The sequence below is a fragment of the Vigna radiata genome, unplaced genomic scaffold (assembly GCF_000741045.1).
Source record: "Vigna radiata var. radiata cultivar VC1973A unplaced genomic scaffold, Vradiata_ver6 scaffold_438, whole genome shotgun sequence".
Taxonomy (NCBI): Eukaryota; Viridiplantae; Streptophyta; class Magnoliopsida; order Fabales; family Fabaceae; genus Vigna; species Vigna radiata.
In genome coordinates this window covers 99,859-119,558 of record NW_014541983.1, presented here as the reverse complement: position 1 = coordinate 119,558, position 19,700 = coordinate 99,859, and the positions used below count along the sequence as shown (strand labels likewise).

The following is a 19,700-nucleotide window of genomic DNA, read 5'->3' as shown; positions in this document are numbered from 1 at the left end:
ATATATATATATATATATATAGACACACACATTTAGATATATAGATATATATCATTTAAAAGAAATTAATTAATTAAAGATAATGTTTCTTTTTACTAAAGATAATAGTAATAAATAATAATATTTAAATTTAGTTATAGAAATATTAATGTAATATTTATATCTTGATAAATTAAATAATATTATATTATAAATTAACGTAATACTGCAAATATATTTATATATAAATTTTCACTAACTATTATTATTATTATTATTACTATTATTATTATTATTATTATTATTATTATTATTATTATTATTATTATTATTATTATTATTATAATAATAAAGAAGATGTAATACTAGTTTTTTTTTCTGTTTCTTAATTTATTAATGGCTTAATATTTCTGATGGTCCTTATTTTCTTTAGATGTGTTCAATTCGGTCCCAGTTTTTTTTCTATTCAATGTTGTTCTAAAGAATGTAATTTATGTTCAATTTAGTCCTTTTTGCAAATGACATTTAAATCGTTAACGGCCATTGCTTCAGTTGTGCAAACTCCAAATGAGATGACATTTAACTACTGTCACGTCAAAAGTAGAGTCTTCGTGGCAGCCCCTTTACCACCCCAAAATTTGGATTCTGCATTTGGGGGAAACCTTCCTGCGCCTGCATCGCGAGAAGAAGGAAAATGTTGCTCGCGGTTTTGCTTCAATGGAGGATGATTTCGCGAATTGTGTGGCTCATGGTAGCATGAAGAAGACGAACCTAGTTGCGTAAGAAAGCACTCATGGTGGTCGGTGGAGGCAAGCAGCGGCGCAATTCTAAGTTTATTTGATTTGGAATTTTTCTGGATTTCGTTGTGGTTTTCTGTAGGTTGGAGAAGATGATGGCCCTGAAGCTATGTGCGACGACAACAAGGATTGTCGCGCTGACGATGAAGCTCTCGATTTAGATGATTCATGGCTGATGCGCGAGAATGAAGATTCGAATGGCGTTGAGATTAGGGTGGCTTGCAACATTATTGACGGTGAAGACTTAACGGTTTGGGTGGTCCTATTCAACTTTCTCTCTGTTTCTGGGTGCTTGTGTTTGATTTGCAGGTACCAGATACTGGCAGTGGTGGCAGTGGTGGCAGTGGTGACTTTGGACGATCTCTGTGGCGGCGGTGGCATTAGGGATCGGTGGCTGCACTAGGGATAGGTGACTAGGGAGAAAGTAGGGTTTCGTTTCTGTTTAGGCTGAATGTTGAAGAAGATAGTGACATAGCAGAAGTTAAATGCCATCTCATTTGGGGTTTGCACAACTAGAGCAATGGTCGTTAACGATTTAAACGCCATTTGCAAAAAAAGACTAAATTGAACAAAAATTACATTCTTTCAGACAACATTGAACAGAAAAAAAAAAACTGAGACCAAATCGAACACACCTGACAAAAATAGAAACCATCACTAATATTAAGCCTTTATTAAGGGTTTTTGTTGATCTTTCACTCCATTCTATATTCATAGTAAAGAAATAAAAGTAAGTCTTTTTTGTTCTTTGATATTAAAGTATTAGTTTTGTATTTTTTATTTTATCTCTTTTGTATAATGTTTTTTTATAAAGATAAAAACAATTAACTGGTATGTGTTTATTTTAATTGTAACTACATTATCATATATTTTTCTTTAATATTTGCACCTCTTAATATTTAATTAGATTTTGATAGTTTAATTTTTAGTTTTGAACTTTTTTAAAATAAGTAATATTTATGAAGAATAAAAGTATATATTCAATTTAAAAGTTATAAAAGAAAAGTTACATATGTGAAGATGAAAACAACACAAATTTAATTTCTTCATATATTTAAGGGACGAGGATCAACACTAATGCCTTTTTCTGATGAATCGTTTCCGATAACCCTGACAGAACCATTACGATCACCTTTACTATTCTGGCTACCACTGCTTATGTGAATCCTGTTTATACGATGTTGATAGAATAGTGTTTTCTTTAAAAAAATGTTTTAAAATTACTAGAAGCAAAATAAATGGATGTATATAAGTGAACAATGTATAATTATAGTGTGGATATGTAAAATAAAGGTGTATATCAAAATAAAAATGTAATATTTTTAATAAATAATTAAGGTGTTGTAATTTTTTTTAAAAAGTATATAGTATTTTAGAATTGCATTAGTAAAGAAAAAAAAAAGAAAATTAGGACGTCACATTAGTTGTTATAAAAGCAATGTTTTATGCGAAACCTGTAAAATGTGTTCATCATAACATTTTGTTTTACAAGTACCAATTCATACACTAGATGACAAACCATAGGAAAATAATAATGATAGAAGCAATGCAAATTATCAGATGACTACTACTCTATTAAGGAATCAAAGACTCGAAGGAATCCGTAAATCACAAGGTTTATCTTAATTTAAGATAAATGAATCCCATAATTTTATTTTGGAGGATATGACCTACAAAAAGTTGAATTATTGATTAAGGAAATAGAGAAAATATTTTGAGTTATGAATTATGATGTGTTTTAAACTACAAAATATTTTCAAATTATCGAAGAAATTTTGCTAACAGAAATAAATTCATTAAAAAATTTAAATCATATTTTATTGATGAATTTTGAAATTTTGACTATTGACGAATTTATTATAGATATAAAATCTATCAGTAATACATATTTCATTTTCGTCAATAAATGAGATATATGTTACTGACGAATTTTTTTGTCGATAAAATTTGAGGTACTTACAAATTTTAAAATAATCGATAAAATTCACCGATAATTTAAACTTCTTATTGCTGACCGATGTATTCTTCAGTAAATTCATCGATAGAAAGAGCGACAAATTTTTCGTCCACATAACCTAGTAGGTGCGTCAGTGGTAGAAATAAGGGTGTAGAAAGGCGGCCAAGCTTTTTAATCTTTATCTCCTTTCATGCCTAAACCATTGGACCACTGTCTCTCCACCACAACCATTCACAACCATAGTGTTGTCGGTGTCGTCTGTCTACATAGAGTAGCTAACGACATTATCGGCTACTATTGGCACCTTCAACCGGAAGTTTCAATTCAATGCTTCCTTCATTGATCTTCTTCTTCAGAGCAAGGGGGTTTCTTCTTACCCAATGTCTATGGCCATTACAGACCGTTTCAACGCCCATTGGTGTTAGTATTGTCCTTCGCCTTCTTCTTCGCCATTGCCATACTAAGATAATCACTACCACACTCATTCATCATCATCGTGACTCACTGTCACACCTCCTAGTTCGTCATAGTCATTGTAAATTTTTCTTTTTCTATGTCATTATGAAGTGATTTGTTGTGGTGGGTATTGAGTGTGTTGCAACTAGAAGAAAGTGATAATAATGATGAAGAAGAATGGAGAACATGATTTGGTTCTATTATGCATTTGTGTTGATTGAGACTGTGAGTCTTAGGTTGATGGAAAATGAAGATGAAATTGGAAAAATAAAGGAAGAAGAGGAAGAAAGGATGAGGAAGGAGGAAGAAGATGAATCAAATCAAGGTATTTATTGGCAAATATAACTGATGAATTTTTCGACCAGTAATGATGATAGTTACTAACAGTTTTTTTCATCGATAATTATCAAAATAACAAGAATTTCATCAATAAAATTTACCGATGATAATTTTACCGACGAATTTTCTGTCGTTTGTAAGATGTCGATAATTTCGATTTACAAACGAATTTTAAACATTATCGACGATTTTTTTTCATCAATAATATCAATATTTCTTGTAGTGTTTCTTGATATAGGTGATGTGAATCCAACCAATGACGGAGATCTGCCACTTTGATACAATTTTTAAGTAATTAGTTTGTTTAATTAATGGTCCAATCCTTTGTAAAATTGGCTGACAAAACATGTTTTAGGTTAATCAATTAATGGGCTTTGGTTTAGTTTTATTTCAAGTTTTAATAAGGGCCTAATTAGCGACTTAGTCATCAGCCTTTGAGAGACGAAAAGGATGTATACCAGAATGTTTTTATGTGACTTTTTGGTTACCATAATTTCCAATTACAAACAATCATTAACTTAGAATTATCATTATTATCTTAGTGTAATAATTATTAGCTTAAGTGGAATCTAATTAATGATTCTTTGTAATTATGATGGTTTAAACTTCTATATATAAGTTGAACCATTGTGATAAAGTTGAAATGAATTGAGTTTTATTCAAAAACATTAGAGTTTGATCTCTTTTATCTTAGTAAGGATGATTCTCTTAAGTTCTTGAGTGATTCAAGAACCCTTGTTGTAACAAAGGATTTTCTCATCCTTTGTGTGTTGCCTCCCTTGGAAAGAGTGATTATTTCCTTCCCCTTTTCATATTCACCTATTGCATTTTTTCTTCACCAAATTCAAAAAACCAATTTTGCCTAAATTTCTTGCTTATTAGCATTCCAACCTATATAGATCTGTAAAAAATTTGGTATTAGAACTTTGGCTATGGGTTTGGAATTGCGATAGAAACTTTATATACAAGATGTTTAATCTAAGGCCACCCCTATTTAGTTGCATACGATTATGGAAGCACCAACAATGTTTTGAGCCAAAGATTGGTGGAGAAACTCCACTTACCAATAAGCTCTCATCTGAATCAAGCATGGATTAGATTCATTGCAAGGCAATGTGTGGTAAGAAGTATTATGTGATATCGCTCTCATTGACTCTTCTCATCTTCTTTTAGGATGGTCATGGATTTGTTTTAAAACATTCAATCTTGAGGAACACTCGCTTTATTTGAGGCATGAAAGACATGAAATAAAGCTGAAATTTATGACACCAGGACAAGTTAGTAAGGATCAACATAGGCTGAAGGAGAAAATAGAAAAAGAAGCAAAAGAGAGTGAAGAAAGAATGAGAGAAAAATGAATAAGAGAAAATGAAGAAAAAGAAAAAGAACTAGAGGAACAGAGCATGAAAATTTTATTTGCCAATGATATTTCTTCTACTGTTTGTCATGGAATTTTATAGGAACAAAAGGATGAGTATGTGAACGAAATAAACCATCTCCCATGTTTGAAAAGGAAACTTGTTCGTAGTGCTTTATTATGCATCTGAATTACTGATGAAAAACAAAATCTGGTTGATAAGAAACACAAGGCATGTTGTTATATGTTTTTACATATGAAGGTGAGAGGTTATTGGCAAGAGAGAGCCCCACGGATTCCAACCATTAGAAAGGAACAAATCTAAATTTATTCAAGTTGTATTTGATCCTAGAGGACGAGAATTAGTTCCAAGTTGTGGAAAAATAAATTTCTTTACAAGGACATAATAAACTTTTAATAACACTAGTGGGGAAATACATCTTTAAGATTTGGGATGAATCTTCTCGGAGAGTATGATGTGAATCCAACCAATGACAGAGATGTGTCACTTTGTTGCAATTTTTAAGTAATTAGTTTGTTTAATTGATGGTCTAATCTTTTGTAAAATTAGTTGACAAAATTATGTTCTGGATTAATCAATTAATGAGCTTTGGTTTGATTTTGTTTTAAATTTTAATAAGGGTCCAATTGACAACTTAGTGGTCAGCCTTTGGGAGACTAAAAGAATGCATAGTTGAATGCTTTTGTGTGACTTTTGGGTTACCACAATTTTTAGTTAGAAACCATCATTAGCTTAGTGGGATCATTATTAGCTTGGTGTGATAATTATTAGCTTAAGTGGATTTTAATTAATGATTTTTTGTAATTATGGTGGTTTAAGCTTCTATATAAGTTGAACCATTGTGATAAGATGAAAGTGATAATTATTAGCTTAAGTGGATTTTAATTAATGATTTTTTATAATTATGGTGGTTTAAGCTTCTATATAAGTTGAACCATTGTGATAAGATGGAAATGAATCGAGTTTTATTAAAAAATGTTAGAGTTTTATCTCTTTTATCTTAGTGAGAGTGATTCTACTAAATTCTTAAGTGATTCAAGAATCCTTGGTTGTATCAAGTGATTTTTTCATCCTTTGAATATTGACTCCCTAAAAAAAGCGATTCTTTTCTTCTGTCTTTCACATTTACCTCTTGTATTTTTTCTTTACCAAAATTCAGAAAATTAATTCTGTCCAAATTTCTTGCTTATTATTAGCATTCCAAGATAGATACATAAAAAAATAATCCACCCCTCTGGATTCACATCATTTGATATTTAGAACTTTGATTTAAGGGTTTGAACGACATCTGCTACCTTCGATTATCTTTTGTGTAGCTTGATGGTGATAGGCGATATAATTTTGTGTTATTCAATCGAAATGAGTAATGAAAATTGGCTCTATATCAGAAAGGAGACTGAACAATTGGCCATGTAGCTTGCAAATCATGTTGACAAAAAGTTCTGCTACTTTCTTTAGTGGCGTTGAAAAAAGTTGGCAGTGTATCAAAGTGTGTTGCCTTTGTGAAGCGATCAACAACCACAAGAATGACTGATAAAATCTCGAGAGCTTGGACAAATGGATTTGTTGATCTACTCTCAGATTTATCTATTCCCATGCCACAACCGGATATCTCAGTTTGGATCGTGAAAACATCGCTGGTTTAAAATGCACTAAGTGAACCAAATCCTTGAAAAGTCTCTTTACCACATGGCTTTTGCCTATAATACATATAAATATTGAAAATACAAGGAGGCATGTCACAAACCTACAAAAAATAACATGTAGTAGATGTGTTTAAAAGATGAAAAGTAGTGACTTCTCGTTAATTTAAATTATGACACTACCATCATCAGCAATACATGATAAATATGCTCCAAAATACAGAAGAAGAAAAAGCAAAAACTACTTCGTGTAAATTTCCAAATACAGTCTATCAAAATTATTGCCTAGTATATTTTACTTGGTGATAACACAACTTCTCTGACAGGCTACATTTAAGATGGACTTAGATTCTAAAGAATATGGTAAAACAACATTTGACATGTTATCTCAAGCTTCTATCATGATGACAGTTGGGAGTTGATCTCAACTATAGGCCAAAATTGCACATCTGCACAAACTCCATATCATTGTCCACGTATTTGGTCCACAGATTTTTGTATTGATTCAAAGCAATATCAAGCCAGGGTTTCATGTTTCCATTGTAATGAATGACTGCAGCTTTGTTGATCTCATCCATGCTAATGCTGGGATTGTAACCGAGGCCAAGCACGTGCCAGGATTTGTCCAATGACTTGGTTGTGGAGTAGAAGGTGATCAAACCTGGTGGCAAAATCCCTGCTTTCCACAAAGATTGATCTTCATTCTGATAACAGAAAAACGCATTTAGTAACAGTACAGAAGAATAGATTCAGCATTACTCAAGAAACTTTTTCTGGCAAAACTAGAGTTACATAGATCCTATTTGGATAAGATTCACATTAAGCACTTAATGAGAAGAAATTAAGAAGACAAAATGAACAAAATTTCTCCTAAAGTTAACTTATGTATAAGTTAAATAAGCTTTTGGAGAAGTTTGTCCTCCATGTACTTGTTAAGAAGTTTATCCAAACATGATCACAGTAAATCAGAACCTAATCATTAGCACAGAAAAGTTAACTAACTATAAGAAGAAATTTACCAAGTTCTGCCAATACTGGTAAGTATCTGTACACTTTTCCCGCCTCCAAGCATCGAGATTGAATATATTCATGCCATAGGCCCAAGCACAAGCTTTTGGATTGAATTTCTCCTTGATCAGAGGATGAGAGAAATTCATGTAATGGGCATATCGATGGAAAGAACCAAAACAGATCTCAACAGCACCATTCACCTTTCCCTCCATGTCAATGTTCCACAAACCTGTCAAGTCTTTCTGAACTACAACATCTTCATCCAAAAGCAAGATCTTATACAATTTAGGGTACATTTCTGGCAAATAAAATCGAAGGTGATCCATCATGGACAGGGACTTGGCATTTTTCATGTTTGAATCATTTGTGGCATTTTCAGGCTGATTCATTTTTGCTGACTCAAGTTGCCTCAAGATAGGGACATATGATGAGTTTAAGAATGCAAATTCTTCAACTGCTTTCACCTCCAAAAATGCACCGCCTTCGATAGGCCTCATCTTAAACCAAACCTTCATTGCCCCCACATTCATCCTGTTTGCAACAACATGAAAAACATGCTTCCATGGTTCCATTGCATTCTTCACAACAGATCTCACCACCACAGACACAGCTATTACATTGTCAGAGAATATCACATAATGATACAGAGTGGGATCTTCAAACTCAGGCTTCGGCCCTTCATCTCTATATTTCTCAGGATTTGAAATCTTCTCACCCATCAGTCTCATCGCCAAACAATGCAAGCTCTTGGGAATCGATCTGGCTGAAATCAAGCTCGCCATTGCCCCATTCTTCTTTGCCTTCGCAAGTGACTCATGAACAGCAAATATTGTATCCTTCAACTTCTGGATCTTCAACTGATTATCATAATTCTCTTTCGCCTCAACAATGATCATACGCGCAATCTTCACTCTCTCTTTAACCTCCTTCTCAAACTGCTTCAGCGCGTCCTCATCAATCGGACCATCTGTCTCAAACAATGACTTCTGGTAAACCGGCTTCATTGCAATATCCGAAAAATTGTGCGCCAACTCATCAAAAGTCTTCAATTGCTTAGAAATGTCAAGCTTGAGCTTCCTTGCATAAGCACCATAAGCATTCACTAGAGCTATGTGATCTTTAGCTTGCTGGTGTATCAAATCCACTCGGGTCCTAAGAGGGTCAGATTTCAAAGCCAAAAACGTTCGATGCACGTATGCATTACCAGTGGTGGGAAGATCCTATGACAAAAAAAAAAACACCTAAACCATTACAAGGGACATTCAAGTCTGCCAAATCATCCTGTTGCAAGGTTTTAAAAACGGTCCATGACCATGATTTCGGCCACAACACCAAGTTTTTCAGTCTAATTACAATTTCCCAAAATATCAAGGATCAATCACAATCTCAACTGTAACCACAATTTAAAACCCTTTCATCTGGGTTAAGCTTTAAATTGAATCTACAACAATGGGTCGTCTCCAATTTCGCAAATTAAAAACGGGTTTCAATCAAAATCGAAAATTTGGCACGAAAACACTAAAGGGCAAGGAAAAGTGCTGAAAGAAAAATAAACAACTTACAGATACATCTTGGGATGTGGAGGGGTTGTTGGTGAATAGGACCGAAAGGGTGGCGATGAAGAGAAGAGAGAACATGGCAGAGATGAAGATCCGGAAGGAGAAGAGACCACGAAAAGTAGATCCACCCCTGGTTCCTCTGGTAGCAACCGCCATTGGATCTTGAACCGAGGAAGTCAGATCCAAGAATTGGAAGAATCCGTGTGTGAAAAGATGATTATGTGTGTGCTTTGGCTGTTGTTAATTTTGAATATAATGGTGGAAATTGGAAAATGGAATTGGCATGGTTGTTTTGGGAACAAAATTAATATGAAGATGAAGGAATGGGACAAGAAGGTTGTGATGATGTTAAAGTGAGAGATAGAGATAATGCAATGAATGCAGAGTGTGTAGTTGTGAAATTGTGTGTGAATGAGTAAAGGTGATTAGTAATGGTTCTCAGCCTGAAATCTGGCCTCCATCTCTCAATTTTTCCTTTTTCCTCCTTTCATTCTCATGAAATTTTTTCCTCTTGTTTTGACCTTCTTTTCTTGCAAATCATGGATTGTTTTTAACTGTTATAATCTTATGCTTTTTATCTTAATTTCAATCATTATAATTTTTGAGAATTTAATGGCCCATAAAATAATTTTGATATGATTTTTAATGTAGACATTAAAAAAGTCAAATTTATTATATAGTTTTTTATCACATCAAATTATTGATGTATATAATTGTTTTTCAAAAGTTTTATGTGATTAATCAATAAAAATATATTTTAATGTGCAAATTGATTATATTTATCAAATTTATTATACATAAATATAAAATATACTAAAAATTTAGCCATACAATATTTTCCCTGGTGGGTTTGTATATATATATATATATATATATATATATATATATATATATATATATATATATATATATATTTATAATTTGAATTCTTATAATAAGACTTAAGTTAGAAATAATGTTTGTTTTTATTTGTATGACTTGATGTATAAGGTTTCTAATACTCCCTAATTATTTTGGACTAAACTAAGCTAATTCTTGACAACACTTACTTCCTTCCTTTTATACAACATTTAAGATTTTTGTCACAAGTATTAACTAATAAAATTAATTTTTTTGAATGTCACAAAAAATAGGATGTAATCTGTTAATATATTTTCTTATCTCTTTAAATAACTAGTCATATGTACTCTTAATAGATTGAGTATTGATTAGCAACGATCATGGAAAAAAATATTAAATACGTCATTCATTAATTTAGAAAATGAGACGATTAATATACCAATTCGATATTATCAATAATTTAATTAATTTAATATTTTTCATACTATTCTTATTACAAAGAATCATATATAATATATTTATTAATTTATGATGACTAGTTTAAAAGATATACTTAACTAATAGAGTAATTTTTTATGAAAAATAATTTGGTTTCTCGTTTTTTATTGATTTCTTCTAGAGGTGTAATTTTTATTTTATATTATACTATTTAGTTAAGCTAGTATGATTTTATGCAAAACAAAACTATTTATTAGTTTTTTAATTAATATCAATTTATTTCTCTCCTATAATTAATTACTTTATTTTGGTTGACTTGTGAAGTGAATTCGTGCCAACATATGGATTTTATATTGAATTGGACTATGAACCAATTCTAGTAAAGTCTATCCCATATGAGTACTCTCATTGTTTTACATTGGTTTCTCATATTTTATAGTTATTTTATGCAAATGTCATTTATTGTTTGGCAATATGAGCTTCTTAGTATGGAAGAGAAAGAAACAATCGAAAAATATGTTGGAAGAATTCAGATTGTGGTAAATGCAATGCGAGGTTGTGATAAGATTGTAAAAGACAAGAAGATTATGTAGAAAATTCTGAGAACGTTGACGCCTCAGTATGACCATATGTTATGGCTATTGTAGAAAGCAAGGATTTGGAAACATTGAGAGTTGAAGAATTATAAAACTCTCTTACAACGTATGAGCAGCGGCTGATTGAGAGAAACGTTGCAGAAAAGGGTGCTACATAGAACACAAACCAAGCTTTGCAGGCTAGAGGTGACCGGAACTTCAAGAACCGTGGAAGAGGTAGAGGAAGATCACGCGATGGTCGAACTAGAGGCTGAATGAGTAACTTCTCGGAGCAGTCCAAAGATGAGAGTGGTAATGAACAAAGAAAAGGAAATAGTAGAGGGGGAAGAAAGTCAAGAGGAAGAGGTAAAAAGAACTATGATAAAAGGAATGTCCAGTGCTTTAACTGCAGCAAATATGGACATTTCGCATCCGAGTGTTGGCACAACGAAAATACAAAGAAAGGGAAGAATGATGAAGTAAATCTTGCAGAAGAAGAGGGTGAAACATATTTAGATCATGTATTGCTGATGAGTATAGTAGATCAGGATAAAGATAAAACCAACTGGAAGTTTCAACCGGTGGTGTGTGTCCAAAAGGCGAATGATGAGACAAACAGGTGTGAGAGAGACTACCAAATCAGAATACGTGTCACTTTCTGGAGAAACAAACCATACAAATGATGAGGCCTCGTGGTATCTTGACATAGGATGCTCCAACCATATGACAGGCAGAAGAGACTGGTTGCTCGACTTAGATACGAGCATAAAGAGCATCGTGCGTTTCGCGGATGACAGTATCATCAAGCCTGAAGGTTCCAGCAAAGTTTTGATCACGCGTAAGGATGAAAAAGTTGTGTATATGCACAACTTGCTATACGTTCCAATGATGAAAAACAATCTTCTGAGTCTTGGACAACTTCTTGAAAAGAGGTACACAATGAATTTACAGCAGAGACACGTTGAAGTGTTTAATGAGAAACAACGGTTGGTGCTCAAGGCTCCTTTGACTTGAAACCGAACCTTCAAGGTAAATTTAAATGCAACAGAAGTCCAATGCTTGGTGGCAACAAATGCGGTAGAAGAAGGGTGGCTATGGCACTATCGCTATGGGCATTTGAACTTTAGAAGCCTAGACCAGCTGAAAGACAAAAATTTGGTGAATGGTGTTCTAGCAATCGTCGCACCACACAAGGTCTGTGAAGAATGTGCCATTGGGAAGCAACCCAGAAAAGAATTCAAGAAAGTCATGACTAAAAGAGTCAAACAGCCTTTGGAAGTAATCTACTTTGATGTCTGCGGGCTTGTCGGTGTACAAACACTTGGAGGTAACAAATACTTCCTTCTTTTTGTAGACGAGTATATATACTAGGAAGATGTGGGTTTATTTGCTTAAAGAGAAAAAGGAAGTCTACTCACATTTTCTTAAATTTTATTCTATGGTGGAGAGACAAAAGGCTTTGCAGATCAAGGTGTTTAGAACCGATGGTGGTGGAGAGTTTAATTCAGGAGAATTGGACAAATTTTGTCAAGAAAAGGGAATTGTGCATGAGGTGGTATCCCTTACACACCCCAACACAATGGCATTGCCGAGAGAAGAAACAAAACCTTGCTGGATATGATGAGTTGCATGATCAAGGGGAAGAATTTACCTCGCTCCATGTGGGGAGAGGCTGTCACCACAACAGCATACTTGCTCAACAGAAGTCCAACAAAAGCTTTGGAGAATGGAACACCAGAAGAAGCCTGGACTGGATCCAAACCATCCGTCCACCTAAGAATTTTTGGGTCAGTCTGTTACAAGAACATACCAGATGAGAGAAGAAAGAAACTAGATGATAAGAGTGAAGTTCTGATTTTGGTTGGTTATTATCCAACCGGAGGATACAGATTGTATAATCCCGAGAGGAATCAAATCAGTGTTAGTAGAGATGTGTTGATGGATGAAGCTGCTGTGTTTTATTGGAATAGATCAGAAGCGGTAGTGAAGCCAAGCTTTGTTGTTTCTGGTTACGTGGATGAGTAAAGGTTCGATGAAGTCCTATAAGTTAATACTGGTGTAGAGGGCAATTGTAGAAGATCACAACGAGTGAGATTCCCTTCTACAAGACTTTCAGACCACGAAATGATCTCTAACAATGAAGTCACAAATTCAGGTGATCTAGTTCACTTTGCTTTACTCTGACTTGGGAACAAGCTATAAACATAAAAGAGTGGAAGGAGGCAATGTTGGAAGAACTAAGAGCTATAAAGAAAAATAGAACCTGGGAGACGGTAGAACTTCCACAAAACAAACGAGCCATTGAAGTCAAATGGGTGTTCAGAACCAAGTATAAACCCGATGGAAGCTTTGTAAAGTTAAAGGCTAGGCTGGTGGCAAAAGGTTTCCAGCAGAAACCTGGAATAGACTTCACTGAGGTTTTCTCTCCAGTATCTAAATTGGAGACTGTGAGGTTAGTTGTTGCAGTGGAAAATCTGAAGGGTTGGAGGATCCATCAAATGGATGTTAAGTCAGCCTTTCTGAATGGTCCACTATAGGAGGAGGTGTATGTAAAGCAGCCACCTGTTTTCGTGTTGAATGGTGAAGAACAGAAGGTATACAAGCTGCATAAAGCTTTGTATGGATTAAGACAGGGTCCCCGGGCCTGGAACACTCATATAAACGCATTACTACGTAAGATGGGATTTCAGAAATGTTAAGTGGAATTTGGAGTGTATGTGAAATCAAAAAAACAACAAGGTACTTTGATGCTATGTTTGTATGTTGATGATTTACTAATAACTGGAGATTTTGAGGAGGAAATAATAGACTTTAAGAAGTGTATGAAAAAAGAGTATGACATGGCTGACCTTGGTTACTTGAGTTACTTTCTTGGATTAGAGTTTGCACAGAGTAAAGAAGGAATTTTTATACACCAAAGGAGGTACGTTAATGAAGTTTTAAAGAGATTCAGCATGTCCAGCTGTAACGGTGCCTCAACCCCTATTATGAAAAATTTAAAGTTGTCAAAGTTAGAAGAAGAAGAACAAGTAGATGCAACTCTATTCAAGCAAATTGTAGGGTCTCTCAGATTCCTGTGTAACAATAGACCAGACATTAGCTTTGTAGTTGGGTTGGTAAGCAGATTTATGAGTGATCCTAGACACACTCATCTCATCACAACCAAGCATATTTTGCGATATGTGAAAGCAACAACAGATATCAGTCTATTTTTTCCTAAGCAATCCAGCAGTATGGAGAAAATCTTAGAAGTCTGGAGTGACTCAAACTGGTGCAGTGATCAAGTTGAGAGGAAAAACATGTATGGTTACTTGATCAAATACGGAGGAGCATCAATCTCTTGGTGCTCAAGAAAGCAGAATGTAGTTGCTCTTTCATCGTGTGAAGCGGAGTATATTGTCTCAGTTGAAACAGCTTGCCAAAGTGCTTGGTTAGAAGCCATCCTTGAGGAATTGAAAGTAGAATACAAAAGGTCAGTACAACTTTTTGTGGACAACAAATTTGCCATCAATCTCTCGAAGAATCCAATCTCTCACGCCAGAAGCAAGCATATAGAGACTAAATTCCACTATCTGAGAGACCGTGTAAGCAAAGGGAAGCTGGAGTTGAAGTATTGTCCTACTGAAGAACACGTTGCAGATATATTCACTAAAGCCTTGAGACAGAGCAAATTTGAAAGGCTGAGAAATTTGATTGGAGTTAGGAGCTTTAAGAGTTTGGATTAAGGGGAAGTATTGTGTATAATCCAAAGATATTGTTATTCTGCATGAATCAGTTTTGTTATTTTTCTGTTACTTGTAGAGAGCCTTTATAAGGCAACACATCTTTAATGAGAATCAATATCAATTCTCTCATTCACAGTGTACTAGTTGTCTCTTCTCTAAATTCTTTCTGCATAATTATTTACTGTTTCATTCCCGCACATTCTCCTCTGCACCAATACTAACAAAATGGATCTTGAAATGAGTCTTGACATTGAATTGATGAAGTTAATTTTTTGCCGCACTCTTCATTATTTTTCGCGATGAAAAACGCAAGAGGCTCTAAAACTTGTCCTAACATAAGAAGGGCTATTTTAAAAATCTCAATTCTTCCTAATTAATTTCAAACAGAACTTATAAATTAGGTTGGATAATAAATAATTAGTACTATACACAGATCAAAATCAAATCCTAATCATATACTTAAAAGACAAAGAGTTGTTCTTTTGGATTTTTTTTTTTATACAAAAAAGGTGCATTTTATTCTTTTCCTACTTTTTTTTTTCAATTAAAAAGCAATTAGGGTTGCTATCGGAATTATGTCTAACCAATACACTACTAATCTTTAATTAAGAAAATGGTGATATTATGAAGGCTTTTAAGTAAATTTGTTGTTGAATAAACCACGTAAAGAAATATAATTCATAAAGTAATAAGTTATTACTTTTGAAATATTATCACTCCTTTCTCACGAAAACATTTTTAATAGAGTTGATTAAACTACCCTGATTCCTCTGCCGCCATTGGATCTTGAACCGAGGAAGTTAGATCAAGAATTGGAAGAATCCGTGTGTGATAAGTTGATTATGTGTGTGCTTTGGTTGTTGTTAATTTTGAATTGAAGGGTGGAAATTGGGAAATGGAATTGGCATGCTTGTTTTGGGCACAAAATTAACATGAGGATGAAGGAATGGGACAAGAAGGTTGTGATGATCTTAGAGATCATGCAATGAATGCAGGGTGTGTAGTTGTGAAATTGTTTCTAAATGAGTAAAGGTGATAAGTAATGGTTCTCAACCTGAAATCTGGCCTCCATCTCTCAATTTTTTCTTTTTCCTCTCTTCGTTCTCATGCAAATTTTTTGTCATTGTGTTGATCTTCTTTTCCCCAGTGCAAATCATAGATTGTTTTCAACTGTTATAATATTATGCTTTTTATCTTAATTTCAATCATTATAATTATTGAGGTATATAATTGTTTTTCAAAAGTTTGATGTGATTAATCAATAAAAATATATTTTAATGCGCAAATTGATTATATTATATTTATCAAATTTATTATACATAAATATAAAATATACTAAAAATTTATTATATGTTTTTTACTTTAATTTCAATCATTACAATGTTTTAGAATTTAATAGCCCAAATTTTGATATGATTTTTATTGTAGACATTAAAAAAAAGTTAAATTTATTATATAGTTTTTTTATTACATGAAATTATTGATTAATCAATAAAATATATTTTTTAATGTAAACATAACTAAAAAAGAAAAGAAAAATTGTGTAAGATAGAGAAATTTCTGCACTTAGACGTCTCCTGTGACTCCAACGCCGTACCCTGGCGATGCGGCACCTCCAAACGACCACGCTGCTCTCAACGATGCCATTTACTTTTTTAGCCTTACTATTAGAGATCGTCGTATTTATTTTGTGTATGATTAAATATTAAATTGATATATTACAGTGACAAAATCAGATTTATCAAATTTTATCTCACTTATTTCATATCAGTGTTTAAATTAATGTCAAAATTTTGGATCAAATTAAAACAATGACAAATCTGACCTATATTTACCTTTGATTAAAATAGGTAAATCTTTTATATAACTATTCCAAAATATTAATTCTTATCTCCTACCTCATTAAAAAAATATTAACACCATTCCAAATTATCAAATAAAATATGAACCCAAAATTCAAAATGAATGCAACCAAATGAAAAGTATACAGGAATGAAATAAAAATGAAAAATAATAACTTCAATTTATGGAAAAACTTAAGATATCAAAATCAGTTGCGAACCAGACATAGACAAAGAAACCAGTAAGAAAAAAAAGGTTGAGATTGCATTAGACATCTCAGCAGAATGTACACAGTTACCCTTCTTTAATAAAAAAAAACACTCTTAATTCTTTAACTATAAGTAATCCATCTAACACTTTAATTAATTACATTAAATTAAATTAAAGAATTAGAAATACAATGAGTAATTTATCTACTGAGCTTTACTTAACATGCTAAGAGATTACCCTCACTGACTTTTGAAGTGTATGAACAGGACAAAAGAAAGATATGTGTAAACGCGGGATCGATGACTACAACATTTTCTTTTGTCGGTGATTATTCGTACTATAGTTTTGTTCTATTCATGTGCTAATTAAGTTTCCACTACTTTGTTTTCTGACTTGAATCATTTAGCCTCTGATATATGTCCAAACTTATTGACCAAATCAAACTCATCCCATTTGCCTTTGCTTTGGGAAGAACTACTAAACAAATCAAACAATTTGTGCCTAAATTTTCCATATGTTACTTTGATCTCATTATTGTGTTGCTATATTATGCAACATTGAAGAAGCATATATAAATACGATCAATGAAGATTAATTAGACTAAGATTAAATGGACTTAAACTCAATATGTCTTAACATGAGAAGAAGAAAAAAATATAGAAGGAAGAGTTAAAGATTATTTTTTGTACATCACATAGTATACTAGTATTGATTGAAAGTATTATGTTTTGGTGAAGAGGCATATTATTGTTGGGAAAAGGTGCATGAGGAGTGACAATGGGTAGTGCACAAGTTGTGTTGGATCTCTATCAAAACTTGGGAAAGTAAATAAGCAAAGTTGAAGTTATTTTCCAATAGTATGCAGTCAAGGTAGGTCTGAAAAAGAGATAAAATAGTGATAACAATTTGAGTGGGTGGCCTGTCCAAATGTTCTCCTTTTTATGGCAACTTTTGTATCATTAGCCAATGACCACTACAGACACCCTTTTATTTCTGTGTCATGTCATACTATCCTCATCCCAATTCCACCTGACATAATTACCTCCATTATTTTACACAAATCATATAAGGATCATGTTGCCTTCTCATTCATATTTTCTTCTTTCATCACACTCCACACTTCTGTGGACATTACTAGAACGTTGGTCATCAGCTCATCAACCCTTTCTTTCTATACTGTTTTCTGGGATGGAATTAATCATCATCATGTTTCTGACTCTCCTAACCAAGTGTCCAACAAGTTTTAACTATCAGTTAATCCATACATAAGTCTTCAACCTCTTTTAAGTGTTCGTGCCACAAAATGACAAAGTCCATTGTTTATTTTATAAAAGAAATAAATGTCTATGACTGATTTTTATTCTGCAACCTTTTTCAACTGTTTATGGCATAAACACACAAGACTAACATTAAAAGGAAAATACAATTTTGAGTTCAACTTCAAGATTTTTCACTGCATCTTTCACAAAACATGACTTTAAAACTTTGCGCAGAAGGTAAAAACCAGACACGCCCTTTTGTAGAAAGATAATAGGTACACAGTGGCAAGTTAATGGACTGAAAAGGATGAAATGAAATTACTCATCAAGACATGTTATTGGCATTAATCTTTTCTTCTCACACAGCGCAAAAGGAGGAAAAGACATGTTTTTTGACTTGCACATAAACATAGAAAGAAGAGGGGAAAAAAAGAAAGCAAAAGAAGATTAGATAAAGAGATGATAAAAATTTGGAGCCTCTTGTGTTGAAATTCAGCCAAGGAGATCGATGTTGTTACAGGAGTTGGATTGGTTTGAAGAATCGGATCTGAGAAACGGTGAGGTGCAAGGGACATGGTGATCTTGGAAAGGGGTGAAGGAGGGAGAAGGGCTGTGTATCTGCATGTCCCTGATCATTTGGCGAAGTTCAGAGGCTTCTTCTTTGAGCTGAGCATTTTCTTGGAGAACTTGGTCATGGTTTTCTGAGACATGGTTGAGTTTGTCTATGAGTTGGTGGTTCTCATTCCTGAGCCACATGACCTGTGACCAAAGCTCATCAAGGTGTTTCTGCTTCCTCATCCGTGACCTACGTGCGGATTCTCGGTTTGATATCATCCTCCTGTGCTTCCTCTCGTTGATGAGAGTGAGTTGCTGCTCATCAGCCTCATCAGAAGTGGAGTTGCTGCTGATGCACGATGATTGAGGACTGAAATCATAAGGGGTGTTGTGGTTGTGGCCATATAATTGGGAGGAGAATCTTTGAAACTGGAATGTGGGAATGTTGTTTTGGATGGTGTTGAAATTGTTGTTGGGAGGGTAGGGAGAAGGGTTTGAAGGGAGTAAATAATTCAGGGCTGAGACTTCCCTGCTTTGCATGGTTTTGGTTTAGCAAAAGGGTTGCAGATTTCAGAGCCTTGTTTTTGAGAGAATGATGAAGAGAGTCTTCAATTCGTTTTGAGAAGGAGGAAGAAAGAGTCGAAAGAGTAGGTATTATATAGGGTCAGAAAAAGATGAAATGACCCCACTTCATCACAGTAGAGTAACTTCTTACATTAATTTCATGGATGGAATTAACATGCATTGTCTTTAGTTCAATCTTAACAACATCATCATGCAACCACTAAGGATGTTTTTTCTCTCCCACGTACCATACTTATGTTTTCATCTCAAATATTCATCAATTATCACATTTCAACAAGTATATTGCCTGTTTTCATCTCAACATACACTGAAATATAATTCATGTAAAACTCTAATTTCTTAATTTGGCAGGCATTTTATAAGTAGTTAAGAAGAATATATATATCAAGATGTGTATATTATAAAGCAAAATATTTAGACAGAATTACTTAAATGTTCTATTTTGGTAACCTGTGCTGACTTTTAATATAAACTTCTGACAAAGTAAAACCTCAATTCATACCAGAAGACATTAAATTTCCACCCTGCAGATGATGTTAATTGCAATCATG

The 19,700-nt window shown here is 33.5% G+C and overlaps 3 protein-coding genes across 3 annotated transcripts; 1 reads left to right on the top strand and 2 right to left on the bottom strand.

Annotated features, from left to right (window-relative positions):
* Nucleotides 1–6,564: 6,564 nt before the first annotated feature.
* LOC106778735 (probable galacturonosyltransferase 9) lies at nucleotides 6,565–9,632 on the bottom strand. Its single transcript, XM_014666722.2, has 3 exons — nucleotides 9,124–9,632; nucleotides 7,570–8,781; nucleotides 6,565–7,254 (listed from the first exon to the last, which is right to left on the bottom strand). The coding sequence occupies exons 1-3, from the start codon at nucleotides 9,274–9,276 to the stop codon at nucleotides 6,979–6,981; spliced, it is 1,641 nt and encodes a 546-aa protein (XP_014522208.1). The 5' UTR covers nucleotides 9,277–9,632; the 3' UTR covers nucleotides 6,565–6,978.
* Nucleotides 9,633–11,579: 1,947 nt separating this feature from the next.
* On the top strand, nucleotides 11,580–11,987 carry LOC106778730. Its single transcript, XM_014666718.1, has one exon. It carries the CDS (start codon nucleotides 11,580–11,582, stop codon nucleotides 11,985–11,987), a length of 408 nt encoding a protein of 135 aa, XP_014522204.1.
* Nucleotides 11,988–18,317: 6,330 nt separating this feature from the next.
* On the bottom strand, nucleotides 18,318–19,177 carry LOC106778732 (basic leucine zipper 43). The gene has a single exon (XM_014666719.2). The coding sequence runs from the start codon at nucleotides 19,102–19,104 to the stop codon at nucleotides 18,502–18,504; it is 603 nt and encodes a 200-aa protein (XP_014522205.1). The 5' UTR covers nucleotides 19,105–19,177; the 3' UTR covers nucleotides 18,318–18,501.
* Between the last annotated feature and the right edge of the window lie 523 nt (nucleotides 19,178–19,700).

What these genes read in the sequence shown, in the direction of transcription:
- LOC106778735 (XM_014666722.2), bottom strand. Translation starts at nt 9,276, where the DNA reads ATGGCGGTTGCTACCAGAGGAACCAGGGGTGGATCTACTTTTCGTGGT. An exon ending in CCACATCCCAAGATGTATCT is followed by an intron (nt 8,782 to 9,123) that starts GTAAGTTGTTTA and finishes TTTTTGTCATAG; the next exon opens with GATCTTCCCACCACTGGTAA. An exon ending in ACCAGTATTGGCAGAACTTG is followed by an intron (nt 7,255 to 7,569) that starts GTAAATTTCTTC and finishes TTCTGTTATCAG; the next exon opens with AATGAAGATCAATCTTTGTG.
- LOC106778730 (XM_014666718.1), top strand. Translation starts at nt 11,580, where the DNA reads ATGAGACAAACAGGTGTGAGAGAGACTACCAAATCAGAATACGTGTCA.
- LOC106778732 (XM_014666719.2), bottom strand. Translation starts at nt 19,104, where the DNA reads ATGCAAAGCAGGGAAGTCTCAGCCCTGAATTATTTACTCCCTTCAAAC.